This window comes from Alternaria arborescens (genome assembly GCF_004154835.1).
Source record: "Alternaria arborescens strain FERA 675 chromosome Unknown contig_25, whole genome shotgun sequence".
Lineage (NCBI taxonomy): Eukaryota > Fungi > Ascomycota > Dothideomycetes > Pleosporales > Pleosporaceae > Alternaria > Alternaria arborescens.
The window spans coordinates 395,080-414,632 of record NW_021167880.1 but is presented as its reverse complement, the minus strand read 5'-3'; the positions used below and the strand labels follow the sequence as shown (position 1 = coordinate 414,632).

The 19,553-nt window shown below is 51.8% G+C and overlaps 9 protein-coding genes across 9 annotated transcripts; 6 read left to right on the top strand and 3 right to left on the bottom strand.

Moving 5' to 3' along the window:
- Window positions 1-217: 217 nt before the first annotated feature.
- AA0111_g9246 (Succinate dehydrogenase [ubiquinone] iron-sulfur subunit) lies at window positions 218-1,300 on the bottom strand (the record flags this gene model as incomplete). The annotated part of the gene is made up of 4 exons (XM_028655783.1): window positions 218-541; window positions 594-745; window positions 798-1,196; window positions 1,255-1,300. 4 exons carry the CDS (start codon window positions 1,298-1,300, stop codon window positions 218-220), a joined length of 921 nt encoding a protein of 306 aa, XP_028503165.1.
- A 1,257-nt stretch (window positions 1,301-2,557) lies between these two features.
- Window positions 2,558-3,710, top strand: AA0111_g9245 (hypothetical protein; the record flags this gene model as incomplete). The annotated part of the gene is made up of 3 exons (XM_028655782.1): window positions 2,558-2,575; window positions 2,631-2,909; window positions 2,967-3,710. The coding sequence occupies 3 exons, from the start codon at window positions 2,558-2,560 to the stop codon at window positions 3,708-3,710; spliced, it is 1,041 nt and encodes a 346-aa protein (XP_028503166.1).
- Window positions 3,711-4,337: 627 nt separating this feature from the next.
- Window positions 4,338-5,012, top strand: AA0111_g9244 (hypothetical protein; the record flags this gene model as incomplete). The annotated part of the gene is made up of 1 exon (XM_028655781.1): window positions 4,338-5,012. The coding sequence occupies one exon, from the start codon at window positions 4,338-4,340 to the stop codon at window positions 5,010-5,012; it is 675 nt and encodes a 224-aa protein (XP_028503167.1).
- A 1,118-nt stretch (window positions 5,013-6,130) lies between these two features.
- AA0111_g9243 (hypothetical protein) lies at window positions 6,131-6,598 on the top strand (the record flags this gene model as incomplete). Its single annotated transcript, XM_028655780.1, has 1 exon — window positions 6,131-6,598. The coding sequence occupies one exon, from the start codon at window positions 6,131-6,133 to the stop codon at window positions 6,596-6,598; it is 468 nt and encodes a 155-aa protein (XP_028503315.1).
- Window positions 6,599-7,803: 1,205 nt separating this feature from the next.
- Window positions 7,804-10,707, top strand: AA0111_g9242 (putative alpha,alpha-trehalose-phosphate synthase [UDP-forming] subunit; the record flags this gene model as incomplete). The annotated part of the gene is made up of 3 exons (XM_028655779.1): window positions 7,804-7,826; window positions 7,920-10,603; window positions 10,658-10,707. The coding sequence occupies 3 exons, from the start codon at window positions 7,804-7,806 to the stop codon at window positions 10,705-10,707; spliced, it is 2,757 nt and encodes a 918-aa protein (XP_028503316.1).
- Window positions 10,708-11,283: 576 nt separating this feature from the next.
- AA0111_g9241 (hypothetical protein) lies at window positions 11,284-12,457 on the bottom strand (the record flags this gene model as incomplete). Its single annotated transcript, XM_028655778.1, has 2 exons — window positions 11,284-12,320; window positions 12,409-12,457. The coding sequence occupies 2 exons, from the start codon at window positions 12,455-12,457 to the stop codon at window positions 11,284-11,286; spliced, it is 1,086 nt and encodes a 361-aa protein (XP_028503237.1).
- Window positions 12,458-12,962: 505 nt separating this feature from the next.
- AA0111_g9240 (hypothetical protein) lies at window positions 12,963-13,397 on the top strand (the record flags this gene model as incomplete). The annotated part of the gene is made up of 2 exons (XM_028655777.1): window positions 12,963-13,158; window positions 13,231-13,397. 2 exons carry the CDS (start codon window positions 12,963-12,965, stop codon window positions 13,395-13,397), a joined length of 363 nt encoding a protein of 120 aa, XP_028503317.1.
- A 219-nt stretch (window positions 13,398-13,616) lies between these two features.
- AA0111_g9239 (DNA mismatch repair protein) lies at window positions 13,617-17,114 on the bottom strand (the record flags this gene model as incomplete). The annotated part of the gene is made up of 3 exons (XM_028655775.1): window positions 13,617-13,698; window positions 13,758-16,257; window positions 16,322-17,114. The coding sequence occupies 3 exons, from the start codon at window positions 17,112-17,114 to the stop codon at window positions 13,617-13,619; spliced, it is 3,375 nt and encodes a 1,124-aa protein (XP_028503227.1).
- Window positions 17,115-17,744: 630 nt separating this feature from the next.
- Window positions 17,745-19,540, top strand: AA0111_g9238 (Gamma-glutamyltransferase; the record flags this gene model as incomplete). Its single annotated transcript, XM_028655774.1, has 2 exons — window positions 17,745-18,009; window positions 18,060-19,540. The coding sequence occupies 2 exons, from the start codon at window positions 17,745-17,747 to the stop codon at window positions 19,538-19,540; spliced, it is 1,746 nt and encodes a 581-aa protein (XP_028503226.1).
- Window positions 19,541-19,553: the final 13 nt, after the last annotated feature.

The window sequence follows — 19,553 nt, the reverse complement described above, 5'->3', positions numbered from 1 at the left end:
CCCCCATGTCAATCAAGTGAGTATTGCAGACTAGTCTTCTCAGTCTATGTTAGATTGGGACAGGAAACAATGATATAATTGCTTAAATTTGTTTGCATTTACATCTCAAAAAAGTACGAATGTGGCTCGAAGAAAATCAACTTCTGCGCAAAATCGCAGATACATACAGTGAACATAATCCAGTGACTCTCCTCCTGCCGCGATAATCAAGACTACTCTAAGTGAAGGCCATGCTCTTCTTGATCTCCGCAATGGCTAGCGCAGGGTTCAGTCCCTTGGGGCATGTCCTTGAGCAGTTGAGAATGGTGTGGCATCGGTATAAGCTCATGCTATTGTTAAGAGCATCCTGGCGCTCAGCCTTCTTCTCGTCTCGTGAATCGGCGATCCATCGGTAGGATTGGAGAAGAACGGCAGGGCCAAGGTACTCCTCCTGGTTCCACCAGTACGATGGGCATGATGTTGAGCAGCAAGCGCAGAGAATGCATTCGTAGAGTCCGTCGAGCTTCTTGCGATCTTCCTTGGACTGACGGAACTCACGACCCTGGAGCACTGTTAGCATTCATGCTTGTAATGATTTCGTTATATGCACGTACATCTGGTGCGGCAGTGGTGCGCTGCAGGTATGGCTTGACCGATCGATATTGCTTGTAGAAGAGAGTCATGTCCGGTACGAGGTCCTTGACAACGTACATGTGGGGGAGCGGGTAGATGCGAGATTCCTTGGTGGTGTCGGTGGGAATGCGGCCTATTGTGTCCTGTTAGCCTCCAACTCCCATATGCAATGCGATTCCACATACAAAGGCATGCCAGGGTGTTGACTCCGTCGATGTTCATGGCACAACTTCCACAAATGCCCTCGCGACAACTCCGCCTGAAAGTCAGGGTCGGGTCCACCTCGTTCTTGATCCTGATGAGCGCATCCAGCATCATGGGTCCGGTCTTGTTCAAGTCGAGTGTGTAGGACTGCATCTTGGGCTTTGACGTGGGCTCATCTGGGTTCCATCGGTAAATGTGGAAGGTCTTGGTCTTCGCATCTTTGCTGGGCTCGGGCTCCTGGATTGTCGACGTCTTGCTCTCTGGGATGGGCGAGCGCGAAGCATCAGGTGCAATCTTCTCGGCGGTCTTGGAGATTGGGTCCCGGGCATGGACGTCGTTTACGGAGGCAAAGCCACGAGAGAAAACTGCCGGGCGTACGGCTGCCGTGGAGCGTTAGCAGTGCTCAATTGATGCTGTGATACTGGGCGCTATACGTACCAGTTCGCTGGGTAGCCAGACGAGTGAAAGCGCGTATGGAGGCCATTGTGTCTAGGGTGGAGTGGAGAGTGCGGGCTGAGGCTTAAAGGTCAAAGTGTTGCTATCATCGAAGTTGTAGCGCCAGGGCGCCACTCAAGCTTCCTCGGTTATGACAACTGCTATTCTCTGATTGGTGGCGCCCGTTCATCGGACGATTCCGGCTTCTTCGGTCCTTCGACGCCACTACATCATCGTCGAAAACGTCAACACTTGCTACCAACATCTCACATTGTATTTCACAACATAACGACCATTCGCGCACCAATTCCTGTGTCAACATGTTGTTCTGGACTCTTCCTGTGCATACCGTCGGCCTTACAGAAACCGGCGCAACCGAGTCGGCGTCTTGGGTACATTGTCGGCTTTATGCAATTTCTTTGAGCTCGTGTGACCATTTTCGCGAGTTAAATATACCGAACTTGCTGACTGCAGAAAAAATAGTATTGTTGTGGTGACTTGATGTTGTTCCTATCATGCCCATAGTGAACGTCTCTGTGCTCGTACTACCGATCTTACGAAGGCAGTATTTACCGAAGGTTTCGTGTCCGCAGCAACACTAAGTACTCAAACCTCTGCACTTCTGGCATGTCATTTTGAATCCTCTCTTGCTACTTAGGTCTTGCAAATTCTATTCTCTATCGCCCACACACTTCTTTGCAGTTCCTGTTACTCCTCTCATCACATTGCACATCTCACTCGTGGCCTACCTTCGCCTACCTGGGATCCTAATGAGCCAAATCTTGTATACACAAACTGATCTTTCGCTATGTTTGTCTTCTCCACTTATGTTCACATTACTGCCCAAGCTCATGGACTGCTATTCAATGTCGTCGCGTCCTTTACCCCAGTATTATAAATCCTCATAGTTTCGACGCCGTTCTGATGACACGGTATCTAGCTAATCTTGCATTCTTGTTTAACTATCCAGCACTATCTCTGCATGCTGTGCGTCATGTTCTCGCTCTTTCCTCGTTTGCATGTCGACTCACCTTCACCACCCATGTCACTAGAACAGCAGGCGCGACGAAGATCGCGTGTCTTAGCTCCACTTTGAGCTCTCGTTCACACCTCATAGCGGTTGAACACGAAGACGGTCCCTTCAAGTCACCTGTTTGTTCCAGCTATCAGCTTGGCGGGAGCTTTTATCGCCAAATCACCGCACCCTTCTCGCTCTCTCCACCACTGCCCTACGCTCATACGGTCGCTTCGCACACACAGTCGTATCCACCACTAACTCATCATTGTTGCTGGAATTGTACAAACGATGTCTTCGTCACCTCAGGTCAGTCGTCTGCTCTTGCATTTGCTTTTGTGTCTTGTTGTTGACAGTCCTCGAGAGGCACACGCCCAGCAAGGGCAGAGTCATTGAAGGTAACATGGCAAGCAACTATGGCAGTCCTCATCGAAGTGGTCGAAACGCCCGCTTTCATAAAAGTGATCAGTTCACTGTTTTGCCGAGCGTGGTAGAGGATAGCTCCCATGGAAGTGCTTCCACCGATTCATTCTCTTCTTCTGGAGGATCGCTGTCGCAGCTGGGCCCCGATGATCCCGCAGACCATGCCATAAGTGCACCTCGAGGACAAGTCAACAATCAAGCGTTACAGGCCAAGCAGCTTGTGAGCCTTGCTTAATCCCAGAGTGCTGTATAGAGACTAGCCCTAACATTAATATAGCCAACAACTCCTCAACGAGCTCGTCGGATGACAGCCAACGGAAGCGGCATGACTTCCATTGTCTCACCGACTTCCGCTTCTCCGCAGACTTCTCAACAGCACGGTGATTCTGGTCAGAAGAAGTTCGGCAAAGTCGACCATCTCAACGACTCCGGCATGCAACGTCGCACTTCTCATGCTAGCCAAGTTTCTGATAACTGGCGCTCGTCCGGTCGTCGACCATCCACCACGGCCAATCCCTTCGACATATCTCCGCCTTCGATGACTGATGTCCCTGAGTATCTAGCTGTGCAAGAGATGGCTTTCCGCCAGGGTCAGCATGCCTCAGATGACTCTCGAAACTGGGTCCCACCGAGTCCTTTCGCGAAGCACTTCGACCATGTCTGGGCTCAGTATTTTAAGATGGGTGCGGCCTATGGAGGATTGCCTGCTGTACCGCTCATAACATCATCTTACTCACGCGGTAACTTTCCCTGGTCAGTCTTGATCAACCCCGCTACGCAGGATCTAGAGCACCCCAACGGCTCGTTCGACATGGAGTGGGCTCGTAAGATGTGTCTCATGTCGCTGAACTGCATGAAGGAGCTCATCCATGTCGTGCGCGAGCGCCACAACGATTGGCGCAAGATCGTCTGCGACATCCCTCTCCCGGTTCAGCAGGCCATTGTAGCCTTCCCTGACCTCTGCGAGTACTATGCGACTCTTCAGCACGAGGCTCGTCAGGCGTTTGGTAACGGGCTGTAAAGCGTGCAACGAGCATCAGCTACACAATCAGTGGAGCGGGAGCACTTGCCACAACAGCAGGCTCCAAGCCGCTTCTGATGACAAGTACGAAACACGCCTAAGGTTTACTAAAGGCTCCACTCTGCCCAACGTTCACATGACTATCTGGGGTTTGCTTGTACAATATTTCCTTCAAGGAGGCTCAATAATTACTTTTTGTTGTCATGGCGTTTCGTGGTGGGTGTTGGTGGGGTTTCGGCGCGTTCTTGTTAAGGAGCATCCTAGTAGGATCGTCCTGTTTGTATCTATGTTCACGCCTACCAATCTCACGACGTCATGTAACGACCCATGTACAAAATGTGGAACCGGCATAGAAGCCTCAGGCATACTATAGCACAGATATGCATCAGCGAAGGGTAGCAAAAATAAGTTCCCCCTACAATGGCTCAAAAGCAACGACACATGCCTCAAGTGTTCGCGTGGTGATACTGCCACGCCATATCACGTGGAGACGCGAATACGGGAGGAAATGGCTCCGGGCCTTCTGGGATTCCAGGATTTGCGAATATCCGCGTCATTCACATCATATCAGATTTTCATCTCCATCTAATATAGCCGCGTCAAGTCGCGCAAACAGCAACCCTGAAAATGACAACAACAGCTCCAGCACGTTCACACGGCTTTGATCGCCAGCACAGCCTTTTGCAGCTCGACTGCAGCGCTGACCTGCGACACTATTCGCGCAACCTCGGTCCAGGCGTCCAGGAGCGCATCTTTCAAACAACGAGCGACGCACTGAGGAAACAACTAGATGAGCATCGCGATTTCCTACTTCGGCATCAACAGCAACAGCCGCGCTTGGCTCCTGCCCCCGTAGTCAGTGGCCCAGCGCCCGGTACTCCTCACGCATACACGCAACCTCATCCCTATCCACAAGTTTCTCAGCCTCAGCTACAGGCCGCCGCACCCCAGCAGCTGGTCCATCGCCGCGCCGAACCTGCCATCGTCCCAGGTGACATTAACACATACCCCCTCGCCCTGCGCGATGCCCTGTATGCACAGAAGCTGATCCCACGGGCACACGACGGCAGAACCGCATTTCATGTTGTGACCAGCAGCAAAAACCGCGATATGGGCGAAGATACAAAGGTTGTAGGGACTTGTGGAACCATGCTGGCAGCGAACGAACTCGCGGCGCGGTACTTTGTCGAGCACTGTATGGGCGACGTTGCTGAAGCCAAGTTTACACAGCTGGCGAGCGGCGCATTACATTGCGGTGCCGGACCTCACAACGTGTATGTGCAAGAGGGCAGGATGGAATGATGGGAGTATATATATAACAGGCCGCGGACCCGAGGATATGGTCTGTCTCAGGTTCCGCGGTACCCTTTACCATCTGCAGGGTCCGCTGCCGTACCCAATCCCGTCGTTATACCTTGCCCTTCGGGAACGTCGGATTTACCAATGTTGGAAGCAGGAAGCGTATCGTCACGACCTAGTCGACAGCTCGCGGTCAGTTTCCAGAGCTTAGCGCTATCCCGTAACCAGCGAGCAGCATGACATTATGCCGAGCTGTGTCATGGGAATGACCGGTTCAAAGGTGATTATCTACAACCTGCGCCGGGTGACCGGATTCAAACGAGTGCTTTATTTCGCCGGCATTTGCCAGAGAATTAATGTACGTGCGGCAAGACCAGAGGGGGAAAGGAAAGGGGCTTAACAATTCTGGAGATGATTTTGAATTTGGCGAATATGTATTGTTATAATCTTTGTAAATTCCATATGCACACTGTTGCTGGAACAACTACGACCTGAAGGGGTCAATAAGTTCTCAACCGTCTCACCACGTATTTTACCGTGCATACGACGCTCTCCGCACCGAAGACATCAATACATACGTGTACAGCCTCCTTTACGTATCGTGGTACATGTCGGTCATACCTCGCGCGCGTGGCATACCTACCTAGCTCCCCTCCGTCCCCCGAACCAACCGCCTTGATATGGGAAACAAGTCAGCAAGAGGGACACGGAAAAAACGTAGTCATCTGCTTGTCTATACCGGAGGTCCGTTCCCTGCTCACACTTCCCAACAGGGCAGTTTGTAGAATACTTGTCGATCGTGGTGGGCATGTTCCGCCAGTAATAGTCTTGTCCGCCCGCTACCCGCCGGCAGGGCAACTAACAAACTTGGCATGCCCTTGCGACTTGTCCCTCACTTTGTGGGAATGCAGACTACGTCATAGATTGCGATTGGTGTCGCATAAGTCTTGGACCGGTTCGAGCATAAGAAAGTACAGTCAAGGCCTGGTATTTTGTGTGTACATCACCTGGACACTCGCCGCATCGCGGAGATCACAGAACCTACCCTATGCAACGGGACAAGCGATCCCATTTCATAACCTCACACGCTTGCCTCGCAACCACGCCGCAAACGCGCAACCATGGCGCCTCCTAACACGCCCTTCATCTATCGCCTCTGGCATCTCTACCTCGAACCCTTCTTCGCCCTTGGTGGCGTATACCATCTCCACTGGGCACCGGCGCAATACTTCACCTTCATGCCGGCAACGTCGGCCTACCACCCCGATTCACAAATCGCCTACGACCAGCTCGCTTCAGCATACCTATTCTTTGCATTCACAGAGGGTGTTCTGATGCGGGTTGTGGACGACAGGAGGACGTGGTGGTGGATAGTGTTGGGGCTGGTGCTGTGTGACTTGGGGCATTGCTATGCGGCTTGGTGTGAGATGGGAACGAGCGGGATACTAGACTTTGGGGGCTGGAGCGACAAGGATGTAGTTACCAACACGTTGAATGTGCTGCCGGTATTGGTAAGGACGGGGTATCTGTTGGGAATTGGGGTATCTGGGGACAAGGGTGTGAGTGAGAAAAGGAAGAAGAGGGTCTGATCTGGAGAAATGAATAGGTCATCAATGTGTCACTAGTACGGCCAACATGTACAGTTTGTCAAGAAGACATGATGGTTTCGCATACACCGCAACCGGTTACTTACGAGGGCTGCATATGTACAGGGTGAAGCGAGAAGTCCTTGTAATGTTCCGGTCTCAGTTGGAGGATGCATGATATCTCCCGACGAAGTACTGAGGGGAAGGAACACGCAATGGACTTGTCCGACCTTGTCGTCAGCTCTCAGACATGCATGCAACACAAGGGACTTGCAGAGTCTCTGCAGTCCGCATGCATGGAAAATACAGTAGCATGTGGGGGTAGGGAGCCGTGGGAGGGTCTTGATGCAGGTGAACATCGGATTCTTCGCGCAATATCGGATTCTGTGCAAATGCCATGACGGGGCAAGGTGCCGAAGCGCTACGAAAAGACTCAACATTTTCCCCGCCAGCCCTCATCGAGATGCGCCCTCGTCGCATCCAGGCTGCAAACTGCCCGGGCTGGACGGACGGGGCGACTGGCATCGGAACATTGAACGCGCGCACAGGATCGAAGCAAGCTATGATTGATAGCCCCAACGGTTGCACGCGCCGTAGACTCTCTGATTGGTGTGCGGGGCCGTGTGATTGGCGACTAAATTGGAAGCTCCCGCAGCTGTCAGGTTTTAGCAGAGGATGCGCCGGCGTAGATTCGTCTGACGACTTGTTTCCGTGGTACTTGCGTAAATATGACAATCCTCGAGTCAAGGTTCTGTGAGACGGTGGAGAGGCCCACCAACGCGCTGTGCTCGTCCGGTGTGGCCGTACGTCATACCGCGGGGCTGAAATCTTGCAATTTGCGGCCATGGACGTGAAAGTATCAAGTACACCCCTTGCCGTAAGCCGCACGCCTCGTCCAGGAACAACAGCCAGATATCTTGAATTTTTCCTTTTCACCCCCTTACACCTCCGGTAGCTCTTTCTTGCTTGGGCGCCAACTTTACACGCGGCAGTAAGCCCTGCTTTCCCTGGGACGGGCTTCATCACGATCCATCGAATCTACCGGAAATTTCACTGCGCGCTCCCACCGCCTCTATAACTTCACCTCGTCTCCCCCAAGCCCTTGTACAGGATCCGCCTCTTTCACCTATATCTGTTCGCAATATTGACGCCATTTCTACAACCACAATCTCTGACCAGCCGGCGTCGACGCCAAACTGCTGCCCAACATGACCACCCACGTCGTCTCCCTGTAGGTAACCGCCTTGTGCTCATCCTGCCTGTAGATAGCGCGTTATAGTCATAAATTGCAGCGTTGCGCCTTCAATCCATCTAACGCAGCTAGTTTCCTTCCGTATACTGTCGATTTCCACGAGTCCAAGTCCAACCCCGCAAGCCCACCACAACCAGCTCCCCCAAAGCTGAACGAGACTGCCCGCGAGTCCTCCTCTACCAGCATAGGCAGTGCACGACCGCTTAGCAATAATGCAGCCGACGAACAGCCTCAAAGCCTCCTTAAGCGGGCGCCGCCATCGCATATTCAGCTGCCCAAGACCCCCATGAGAATGGCTGAGCACGAAGACTTCTTTACTCCGGGTCAGCCCAGCGCTGCCACTCATTTCCCAAAACCAGCAGACCCCCGGGGCTTGGTACGTAGCGATGCCCACGTCCCCGAATGGGGTACTACCGGTCTGTTCTTCAACCAGCCCATGTCGAGGGCCGAGCCAGCACCTCCTGACACAATTCTCGAATACGCAAAGGCGCAGGAGCGCGCGCAAGCACAGAAGGAGCGCATGAAGGGCTCACACGCCGGCAAGCCTACAACAGACCCGCGATGGGCCACTGAGTACACCGTTGTGCCTGCTGTTCAGGGCAACGGCGGACTTACCAACGCTCTGCGTTGTGCAGTCGACAACAAGTGCATCAGCGACACGATAACCGTGGGCTTGATCGGCTTCCCCACAGACAGCTTGAATGAGGAGAAGAAGACGGAGATTTATGAGAAACTCGAGGAGGAGCATGACGCCCTTACCGTCTTCGTCAGCGACAAGGACTTCGACGGTCACTATGCTCACTACTGCAAGACTATCCTGTGGCCAGTCTTCCATTACATTATCCCCGATCACCCCAAGAGCAAGGCTTTCCTTGATCACTCATGGGTCTTCTATGTCAAGGTCAACCAAGCCTTCGCAGACAAGGTTGTCAAGAACTACAAGCGCGGAGACGTCATCTGGATCCACGATTACCATCTGTGTCTTGTTCCCCAGATGATCCGCCAGAAGCTCCCAGATGCGCAGATTGGCTTCTTCCTCCACACCGCCTTCCCATCATCTGAGGTGTTCCGCTGTTTGGCTGCGCGGAAGGAGCTGCTGGACGGTATGCTCGGAGCCAACCTAGTTGCATTCCAGACACCAGAATACGCCCACCATTTCCTACAGACATGTAGCAGGATTCTCTCAGTCGAGGCGACCGAAGATGGTGTCCAGCTAGAAAATCGCTTCGTCAACGTGCACTCATCACCGATCGGCATTGACCCTCGAGCTCTTGCCCTGGCGCGGGAAGAGCCCGAGGTTCTGGAGTGGATCACGACTATGCAGAAGAGATACGAGGGCAAAAAGGTCATCGTTGCTCGTGACAAGCTCGACAACATCCGCGGTGTCCGACAGAAACTGTTGGCATTTGAGCTATTCTTGAACAAGAACCCAGAATGGAGAGATAAGGTTGTCATGATCCAAGTCGCCACATCCACCACTGAGGATACTGAGCTCGCTGCCACTGTCTCCGAGATTGTCACTCGTATCGATGCCGTCCACTCTACCTTGACGCACAACCCTCTCATCTTTTTAAGACAAGATATTGCTTTCTCGCAATATCTTGCACTGCTCTCCATCGCTGACGCTCTCGCCATCACGAGTCTCCGTGAAGGCATGAACCTCACTTGCCATGAGTTCGTCATCTGCCAAGATGGGCGTGCGAGCGACAAGAAGTACAGCCCCGTTATTCTCAGTGAGTTTACCGGAAGTGCTTCAGTTTTCAACGGGGCCGATCTAGCCGTAAACCCATGGGATTACAACAGCATCGCGGAAGCATTCCGGGTTGCATTGGAGATGACCGACTCCGAAAAGGAAAGGAGATACACCAAGTTGCGCAACACAGTTATGCACCAAACTGGCGATTTCTGGGTGAAAAACCTGAGTACCCATCTAGCCAAGGTCCACGAGGAACAGTTCAAGCGCGACACCATGTCGATTCCTCGTCTCTCTTCCAGCAATCTTGCTCGTACTTACCAGGAATCTCAGCGACGACTCTTCGTCCTTGATTACGAAGGTACCCTCGCTTCTTATGGATCTGTGAACAATACCATCTTGGCAAACACCGAGCGTGTCATCGTCGTTCTCAACGACCTTGTCGCTGATGAGAAGAACGTCGTCTACGTTATGACCGGTCGGACTGTTCGCGAGACCGAGCTCATCTTTAACCGCGTGCGAGGTCTCGGTCTCATCGCCGAGAATGGTTGTTTCTTGCGCGAGCCCAGTGCGAGTGAATGGATTCAATTCCCTGAAGAAGAGAAGACTGTAAAATGGAAGGACTCGGTCAAGCCTATCTTACAGTACTATCTTGAGCGTGTGGAAGGCAGCTGGGTTGAGGAGCGTCACTGCTCTATTATCTTCCACTACAACAAACCGACCGACAAGGACGACTCCGCAAGCCGACATGCCGGCGACTGTGCGAACCACATTAACGATGCATGTGAACAGCAACGCATCAAGGCGGTTCCCACCAAAGACTCCGTTGTCATTGAGCCCATCGACTTCGATAAGGCCTCTGCTTCGCAGTACATCTTCAGCAAGTACCCAGAGACAGCTCGACCCGACTTTGTGTTTGCGGCTGGAAATGACCGGAGCGATGAGGGTGTCTTCCGATGGGCAGAGAAGTTAAAGGAAGAGTGGAAGGTTCCCAATGTCCAGACCGTCACCGTGGGTGACCGCAACTCAATTGCCATGTCGACACTACCCAACGGTGCAACTGGTAGGTTTTTTTCTCTCATCATAATAGCCGACATTTCACTGACAAGCACTACAGGTCTGCTTGGCGCTCTAAGCAAACTCTCAAAGAACCCTCGCTCGACTTGAGATGATGGTATGAATGCTTTCAGCAAGTTGATTGAACATGATCTCATAAAAGGAATACGTCTCACGCGTTCTATACCCCTCTTACGACCTGACGATTGGTGATGACGACGAATGTATGGAGGCAAGGGCATTGGAATGGCGAGTCACGAAAAGGGTTCTACGCATGAATAAACGACTAGCAGTGCATAGGTGGAGTCCAGTTGGTCTTTTCCTATAATAGATCTTTTCTACTCTCAGCACGGAACCTAGAATCTTCTTGCTAGTCCTGATATAAACATGCATAACTTTACTGTTGGATCGCCGTGAAATATACACCACTTTGGTGATTGCATTTTCTGTCACAGATACAGCAAGTCTGTCTATACTGATTTGTTGTAAGGAATGTTAGTCATTATTTATATGTTGTGACGTCTAAGCCTCTTCCGAAGCGCTTGTTGAGGTGCAAGCACTCTAGTGGGAAGGAGTAGTGTTCGAGTACTTGCGCAAATGCGTCGTGCGATAAATCGAAATCTATTGAATGAAGTTCTCTAAATCTAAATGTTGGGTAAGGTAGATCGAGACACCAACGCCCACCAATCAGGCTATCCTTTCCACTCTCAACGAATCCTCGACACCGCCTTGTAATGCGATCAGCCCACTTGATTCGATTTGTTTCTTCCACTTAGTTGACTCATATCTCGCAGTGATTACTGTCAATCTTAGTGCGGGCTCGTCGTCAATGGAGCTTTCGCTGGCTGGCAATGGCACAGCCGTAAAGGTCCAACGTCCGAACGCCCAGTTCAAAATATATCTTGCTCTTCCCTCTGGTATCTTTTGATGTACATCTGCTTCAGCATCTGAAGACTTTGGTGGAGTAGAAGTGTACATGATGCCTTTGATGCGGTATACTTCGTCTTTGGTTGGATCCTCCAGGAATTTGGCGAGTTTCGCCATGTCCACGCTGCTCTGCCTATCCTGGCTCTTTAGCGTAACAGTGAGCACTTCGACCTCGCTGGAGTGGTCATGATCATGGCCATGATCGTGTGCATGCGCGCTTCCATCTTCCTCTTTGACTCCCGCCAACCGGGCATCCAGCCCAAAGACGATATCCTTGTCCACCCACCCTTTCCTGCTCTTTGTCCTAGGTATTTGTGGCTCAACCTCGAGCGCTAGCACTGCATCTTCCACGTCCTCCAACCTTCGTTCGCTGACCAGTTCATGCTTGTTGAGTACGATAAGGTCTGTGTACCTTGCCTGCATCTTGGCTGTGTAACTCGTATCCTCGTAACCCTTCCAATTCTCTACATCAATGACGCTCATGACACCATCCAAGACATATTTCCCCGTCTCCCTGCTCAGCCTATTGACCTCCATGGCCAATGTTGCAGGAAACGCAGAGCCTGAGGTCTCGATGACGATGCGGTCGGGTTTTACATCGTTGGCAAGTGTTTCAAGGGCGTCGGAAAGCTGCCCGACGAGGTTGCAGCATATGCATCCGTTGAGAAGTTCTTGTACACCAGATATAGCAGCCGAGGAGGCGAGTGCTGTGTCGACTTTGATGTCACCGTATTCGTTTTTCAGGAGCGCAAGTTTGTAAGTTTTAGGGAGTTGAGGAATCAAGTTCAGGATGAGTGCTGTAAGGTTGTTAGTTTAAATCAACACAACGCGCTCATTTCGTGTTGTGGGGTATCGGAAGAATTGTGACTGAATTTTACAACTTACTTGTTTTACCCGAGCCTAGGAAGCCTGTGATGATGGTGATGGGTATCATGGTGATGACGACAGTGATGCAGACGCGCGGACGCGGTTTGATTCTCAAAAACAAGCAATGCAAACACGCAATGGCAATATTTCCCGCACGTGCAAATCGTGATAGCGGAACCCCCTCGCGATAGCACTAGTTTCAACCTCCGCGTTGGCGGGGTCGAGCTTCGAATGACGTAGACGCGCAGCAAGCGGGGCAGTGCTACCAAGACCAGCTACATATCAGGTACACTACCTGGAGCTTCATACCCCAGCTTGCAATATACGCCTATCAGAACAACTTAGCTCCAATACCAAGAGTCTGTCATCAGGGACTGATCTTGATTGACCCGTCACTGCTCCCGCTTCCAAGATCACACATCCTTGCCAGCCAACCAGCTGCATAAATAGCTCTCTCCTCCATTGCACTCAGCTTGTATCTCACAACAACCTCGCACACTCATCTACAACTTGTACTGCTACACTGTCCTCGCCTACTTTACCTAATTCCAATTTAACACCAAGCAAACATCATGGACTTCATCAACAAGGTTACCGGCAGCGGCAACACCCAGGGCAACTCTGTCAACGAGCAGGTCGTCCAAGGCCAAAACTCTGAGCAAAAGTCCTCTGGCTCAGGTGGCTTCCTCGGCGGAATCGGCGACAAGCTCAACTCGGCTGCTGGTGGCGGCCGGGAGAGCGAGAAGAACGAGGACTACCTTGACAAGGGTATGTCAGCACTCCGTCATCGTCTATCATGAGGTGTTCCCATCGTGTGACAGACGCTAACTTTTATTCTAGGTGTCGACTTCGTCCAAGAGAAGTTCATGGGTCAAGGTCCTCAAGACAACGAGTCTGCCGTCGAACAAGCCAAGGACGAACAGATCAGCGACTTCATCCGTGGCCAGTACAAGAGCACCACCGGCTCCGATATCCCCATCAAGGACAAGGAGACTCGTCTCGGTTAAGCTGTTGAGCTAGAGCTCCGGCATGATCAAGATTATGCTATAAGCTGGGAGGATACGAGATCCGCCGGCTATGGACCATCATGACAATGATGGTGGCATGAATACAATTATGATAATCACAGAATGAAACAAGAATAATACCCCACAATCAAGCTCATTTTTTTGCTTTACGTGATCCCGTCCCTCCTCAGCTATGTAATACATGTCCACATCGGCACGTTACAGCTGCTCAATGCCTTCGACAAGCCTATCAAGACTTGCTTCTGATTCGTCAGTCAACAAACCCTTCATCATGCGCGACCTAGTCATTGTTAGCACGTTCTGTCGTCCGTCGCATCCTTTTCTCTAGGTTCGACTTACAGGTTCCCCAGCTTACAAGCCCCCATGCTTTCTTCTAGCTCCGTACTCTTTACTTCCGCCACATCGATGACCTTCTCAGGTACCCTTGCCAATCGCGCTACGTTCAAGCCGTAAGATCGATGACTTATACCCTCTGTGGCCTCATATAGAAACACGACCTCCTTTCCACCATTCTGCTCTTCAAAGCGCATATGGACGTTCTTCAGCTCACCATTGGAGAAGCGACCTGAGAGTTTGGCCAGATGCTGGTAATGCGTGATGAACAGCGTGAGCGACTGCAGGTCCCGGATAACGTAATCAAGCACTGCTTCCGCAATGGCGACACCGTCAAAGGTTGATGTGCCACGACCCAGCTCATCCAGGATAATGAGGGAACGCGGTGTCGCGGATTTGAGGATATCCGAGGTTTCGTTGAGCTCGACCATGAAAGTTGATTCGCCTTTGAGCATGTTGTCAAAGGCGCCCATACGGGTGAAAACCGCGTCTAGCATACCTAGTCGCGCTTCGGTAGCCGGGACGTAGGAACCGATTTGACCCATGATTGCGATCAAAGCTGCAGATCGTACGTAAGAGGATTTGCCGCCCATATTGGGGCCAGTAATGAGGAGAGCTCGCGTGGAGTTGTGGGAGAGGGAAAGGTCATTGGGAACGTAGTTTTCGAGGAGTAGTTGCTCGACCATGGGGTGCCGACCACCGGTGATGTTGAGCTCGATATCGTCTGTGAAAGTAGGCTTCACGTAGCCCGGCTGATTCGCCAAGGTGGCCAAGGAAAGGAGGGCGTCGAGTGTTGCCAAAGAGGCTACACAGTCTCGGAGCTGTTGATACTTGGATGAAATATCTTCTAACAAGCTTATGTAGGCTTTTTCGCATGCTGCAGCGAGCGACTCTTTGTACTGGTCTCGTTCCTGGAGCATACGTTTGACTTCTGGAGTGTGGAAACGCAGGGTCGTCTTTGTGGCTGAGATCTGTTGCCATGAAGCAGGTACTTTCTTCTCTTCGGGTGCCTTCCTCTTGACCTCGATCAAGTACTCGATTCCAGCAACTGTGACGTAGACTACTTGGCTTTTCCCCAGCTTCGCAGCCGCATCCTTTCGATGCGTATTGAGGTCGTCTTCCACAGAGGCGATGCTCAGCTTCAGGTCATTGATATCTTCTGCCTCATGCTCTTCACGGAAGAACGAATATTTGTCATCGTCTTTTGCAGCTTGAGCGTTGATCTTCTCCAAAAAGCTGTTCAAGTCATCGTATATCTTTGGAACATTCGAAACTGCTTCGCTCAGGAGTGAGGAGGAGAAGCCACTCTGTTCGGGTGTCTTCGCCGACAGGTACTGGCTCGATATCTCCTGCAGACTCTGCAAAGCTGCCAATAGCTCCGGCCTTGTACACTTCTTGTAATATATGCGAATGAGTACCTTTTCCAGATCGGTTCTGATTTTTCCGAGCACGAATTTCAGTTTATCCACAGGTATGGTGTTATCGCCTTCCTTGAGTTCCTCCACCGCCGCTATGCGCTCTTCTAATCTCTCTTTGTCAATCAATGGCCGGCCGACCCACTTTCTCAGCAACCGCTGTCCAAAGCGAGTCTTCGTCCGATTCATGGTCCAGAACAAGCTGCCTTTCGAAGTGTAGTCTGTTTGATTCTGGTAGATCTCCAGACTGGATAGAGTGTTGCCGTTCAGCAACATGTACGACCTGGCGCTGAAGGGTTGGAAGTACTTTGTGAGATCGAAAACATGTTCTAGCCCATACTCGCTAAGATATGTGATCATTGATGAGAGACATATAGTCACATGCTCTGATAGCTGATGTACTTTGTCGAGGACTGCGCCTTGCTTGTCGGAGTCGGCTTCCTGACTGGACTTCATTTTACCTGCATAGAAGTTTGAGATGTGACTGTAGGCTTGCGCAGCCATGGTCTTTGGCTTTTCTACCCTCTCGACCCGCGATCTGTCTCCGAAGACGTTGGTCTTGCTAGCTGACAGGTGTTGTATAAGCTTTTCTGTAGCTTTAGACAGGTCGCCTACGACCAAGAACTCGGCTGGCGCAATGTGGAGTAACCGTGTCTCAATCTCGCTGCGCATAAAACCATCTTCGAAATCATCGTAGATTATGTCGCCGGTCGCCGGCTGAACAGCCACTAAGCCGACATGAACTTTCTCGTCCGTACCCCATCCTTTCGCATTGCTCTCGGTGATGCAAAGGAGATATCCAGTCGACTGTACGCTAGCGCCAGAGCCTTCGGTGGGGGCTTCCAGGCCCTCAACGTCGTCCACATACGTACCCTTGGTATAAAGATTTGTGAGTTTCCGTACAAAGGGGGCATTTCTGTTGGTACCTGCCGCTTTAAGCGCGGCCGTCTCTAGCTGTCGTACTACACCGACCTTGTGATTCGCCTGTACGAGACGTTTAACATGGACCTGTAGACGATGTGTAGGAAAACTGGCAGATGCGAATCGATCGAGGTGTGCTTCGGAAGGGTGCTCGTCGTATCTGAATTTTCCTAGAATGTTGGAGCATAACGTTAGTATACGTTTCATACGCAGTTTATAATTCAGAGTTCTCACCTGGTATACAGACGATGCCCAGCGCTTTGGACGCGGTTCTTGCGTCCTCGCCAAAGAACTTGTACTTGTAGCCAACCTCCATGACGATGATTGTGTCCAGATGCTTGCGCTTGATGTCCAAATATTGTATTTCCATGGGTGTCAGCTTGCTCGCCTTCTTGGTCACAGCGCCCTTCTTCCCCTTGGTGGGCTTCTGGGCAGGCTCATCCTCTTCATCCTCGTCTCCGTCGCCTTCCTCGCCATTGGCATTGGGACTGTCGTCGGATATAATCTTGTTGCGCCTCCTGAGTTCGGCAAAGCTATCTGGTCGACCCAGCTTCTTGACAAACTTGTCGTGTAGCCTCTCCTTCTGCCTCTGCGAGAGCGCGGCTTCCTCTTCGTCGTCTTGACGGCTCTCGTCCCGTGCGGGAGGTGACGAGGAGAAGAGAAACTTGGAAGTTCGATCAGTGATTTTTTGGGGTTTAGGTGCAGACGCCTGTCGCGGCGAATCGCCCTTCTCGAATCTAACGCGCTTGGAGGGGGAAGAGCGTCGGGGTTCCTGAACATTGTCCTCGTCTATCGCGCGCTTGCGGACGGGGATGGTCTGTGAGACGGGTAAACCATCCTCGTCGTCATCGTTGTCGTCGTCTTGGTTTGGGTCGGTGATGGGGGGTGGAGCAGGCGCCTTTGGAGCAGGCTTGGGTGCCGACTCGGGCGTTTGCGCCGGTTTCTTTGTGAAGAAGCTCGAGATGGTCGGTTGCGTGGCTTTCTGCGACGACTTTGGCTGCGACGATTGACTGTTTTTTGGCGCCATTGAGTGATTCGCGGGGTTGTGACGATACTCGACGTGCCTGTGGAGAAAGCTGGAGACGCGTGAGGCCGGCAACGCGACCAGCTCCAGATTACATCACGGTGTCACGTTATGCAGCTCTCACCCCCAAACTTGGCAACTACCTCGCCCGCAAGGCTGGCACAAGCCTGGCGTCTTTTCCGCATTGGGATCGATTCTGAACCAACAACGACTTGAGTCGCAGAGACACTTCCCATCAGCATTTCTCTTTGCTTATACAAACTCTCTGATGCGACGGCCGTTATCAACCGCGGCTATCTCCGACCAACAACGGCCCGGCTTCGTTATCTCAACTACTTCGATAGGCCAAACCTGCCCGTTCGACGACTACATTATTACATGACCGCGTCCACTCGGCCCGCCCGCGATGGTGCATTTCGACTGCTGCGCACGCAATCCCAGCCTTGGGCTTTTGCAGCTTCCCAATTCGTCGCAGCGCTTACCATTACAAGCTATTACCGTCGCAACTCGGGGATCCACCAAGCCGACTTCGGCTAGTATATAACCTGCACCATGAGCCCGTGGTTCGCCTCTCGTAGCCTTGGTGAGCTTGTTCTTCCTCCCTCCTTTCGTCAATACTGTGCTGCTGCAAATATGGCGCGCGGATCGCTGGTCAAGTGTTTCACCGGTCTCTTGACGTTGCAAAGTGCCTTGGGTACTCCTGTCAAGAGTGGGGAATCATGGTCGTCAGACTACCCTTCCAAGCCCATTCTGAAGGAGGGGGAGTTGGGTGCTGTCGCCTCGGAGAGTGATATCTGCAGTCATATCGGTATTGAGTTACTGAAGTTGGGTGGAAATGCTGCAGATGCCATGGTCGGTACTGTAGCATGTGTAGGCGTTGTCGGCATGTACCATTCTGGTAAGATTTCCATATATACATTCGCCTGGATACTTGCTAATCAGACACAGGTATCGGCGGAGGAGGTTTCATGCTTGTACGCGCACCAAACGGCACATATGAGTTCATCGACTTCCGCGAGACAGCACCAGCCGCTGCATTTGAAGACATGTACAAGAACAATGAGGACGCCAGCATCAATGGCGGTCTCGCTTCTGGAGTTCCAGGTGAATTGCGTGGGCTTCAACATCTTCACGAAAATTACGGTGTCTTGCCATGGGCCACTGTGCTCACCCCAGCTGTAAAGGTGGCCAGAAATGGCTGGCGAGTGAACGAAGATCTGGTCAAGTATATGGCCTCTGCCACCTCATCGTCCAACTTCTTGGTCGACGACGTCGAGTTTGCCCTTGATTTTGCGCCGAAAGGACGTCTGCTCAAGCTCAACGAGACCATTACGCGAAAACGTTATGCCGACACACTCGAGACCATTGCAAACGACGGTCCAGATGCATTCTACAGTGGTCCTATTGCAGAAGCCACTATCCGGGCACTCCAAGCTGCCAACGGAACTATGACCCTCGATGACCTCTCCAATTATACTGTGGCCATTCGCAAGCCATCTACCATAAACTACCGCGACTACAAGCTCACAGCCTGTAGCGCACCCTCAGGAGGAGAGGTCGCCCTCGCCACACTTAAGATTATGGAAGGCTATTCCGAAGTCGGCAACCCAGAAAACATCAACCTAACTACCCACCGCCTTGACGAAAGTATGAGATTCGCCTACGGCATGCGCGCTGAACTAGGCGACCCTCTGTTCCTCGACGGAATAGACGCATATCAAGAGCAAATGCTCTCTGAAGCTACAGCTAAAGAGATCCGCTCCAAGATTTCTGACACAAAGACTTTCGACGTGGCCTACTACGACCCCGCTGGTCTCGAATCCCTCGAAACACCCGGAACTAGCCATATTGTAACTGCAGACAAGAGCGGCATGGCCGTCACACTAACGACAACCGTGAACCTACTCTTTGGAAGCAAGCTTGTCGTCCCAGAAACTGGTGTCATCATGAACAACGAGATGAACGACTTCAGTATTCCGAACACGACAAATGCTTTTGGATACATTCCGTCGCCTGCGAACTTCATTCGCCCTGGAAAACGCCCTCTTTCATCCATCTCCCCTGTAATCGTTGAACATCTAAACTCGTCATCCATCGCGAGCGCTTTTTACGTCGCTATTGGTGCTGCGGGCGGCAGTCGTATCATCACAGCTACCATCCAGAACCTGATCCATATCTTGGATGGAAAGCTGACAACGGCAGAGGCGCTAGCTGAACCAAGAATCCATGATCAGTTGGTGCCTGCCCAAGTGAGCTTTGAGTATGGATTCAACAATGGAACCACGGCTTTCTTGAAGGAGCTGGGAAGTAATGTTACCTGGGTCGCGCCTGGTTCAAGTACAGCACAGGGTTTGAGACGCTTGACAAATGGAACGTTCGAAGCTGCTGGTGAGCCTAGACAGAAGAACAGCGGTGGATTTGCTGTCTAGATAAGTAAGGTGA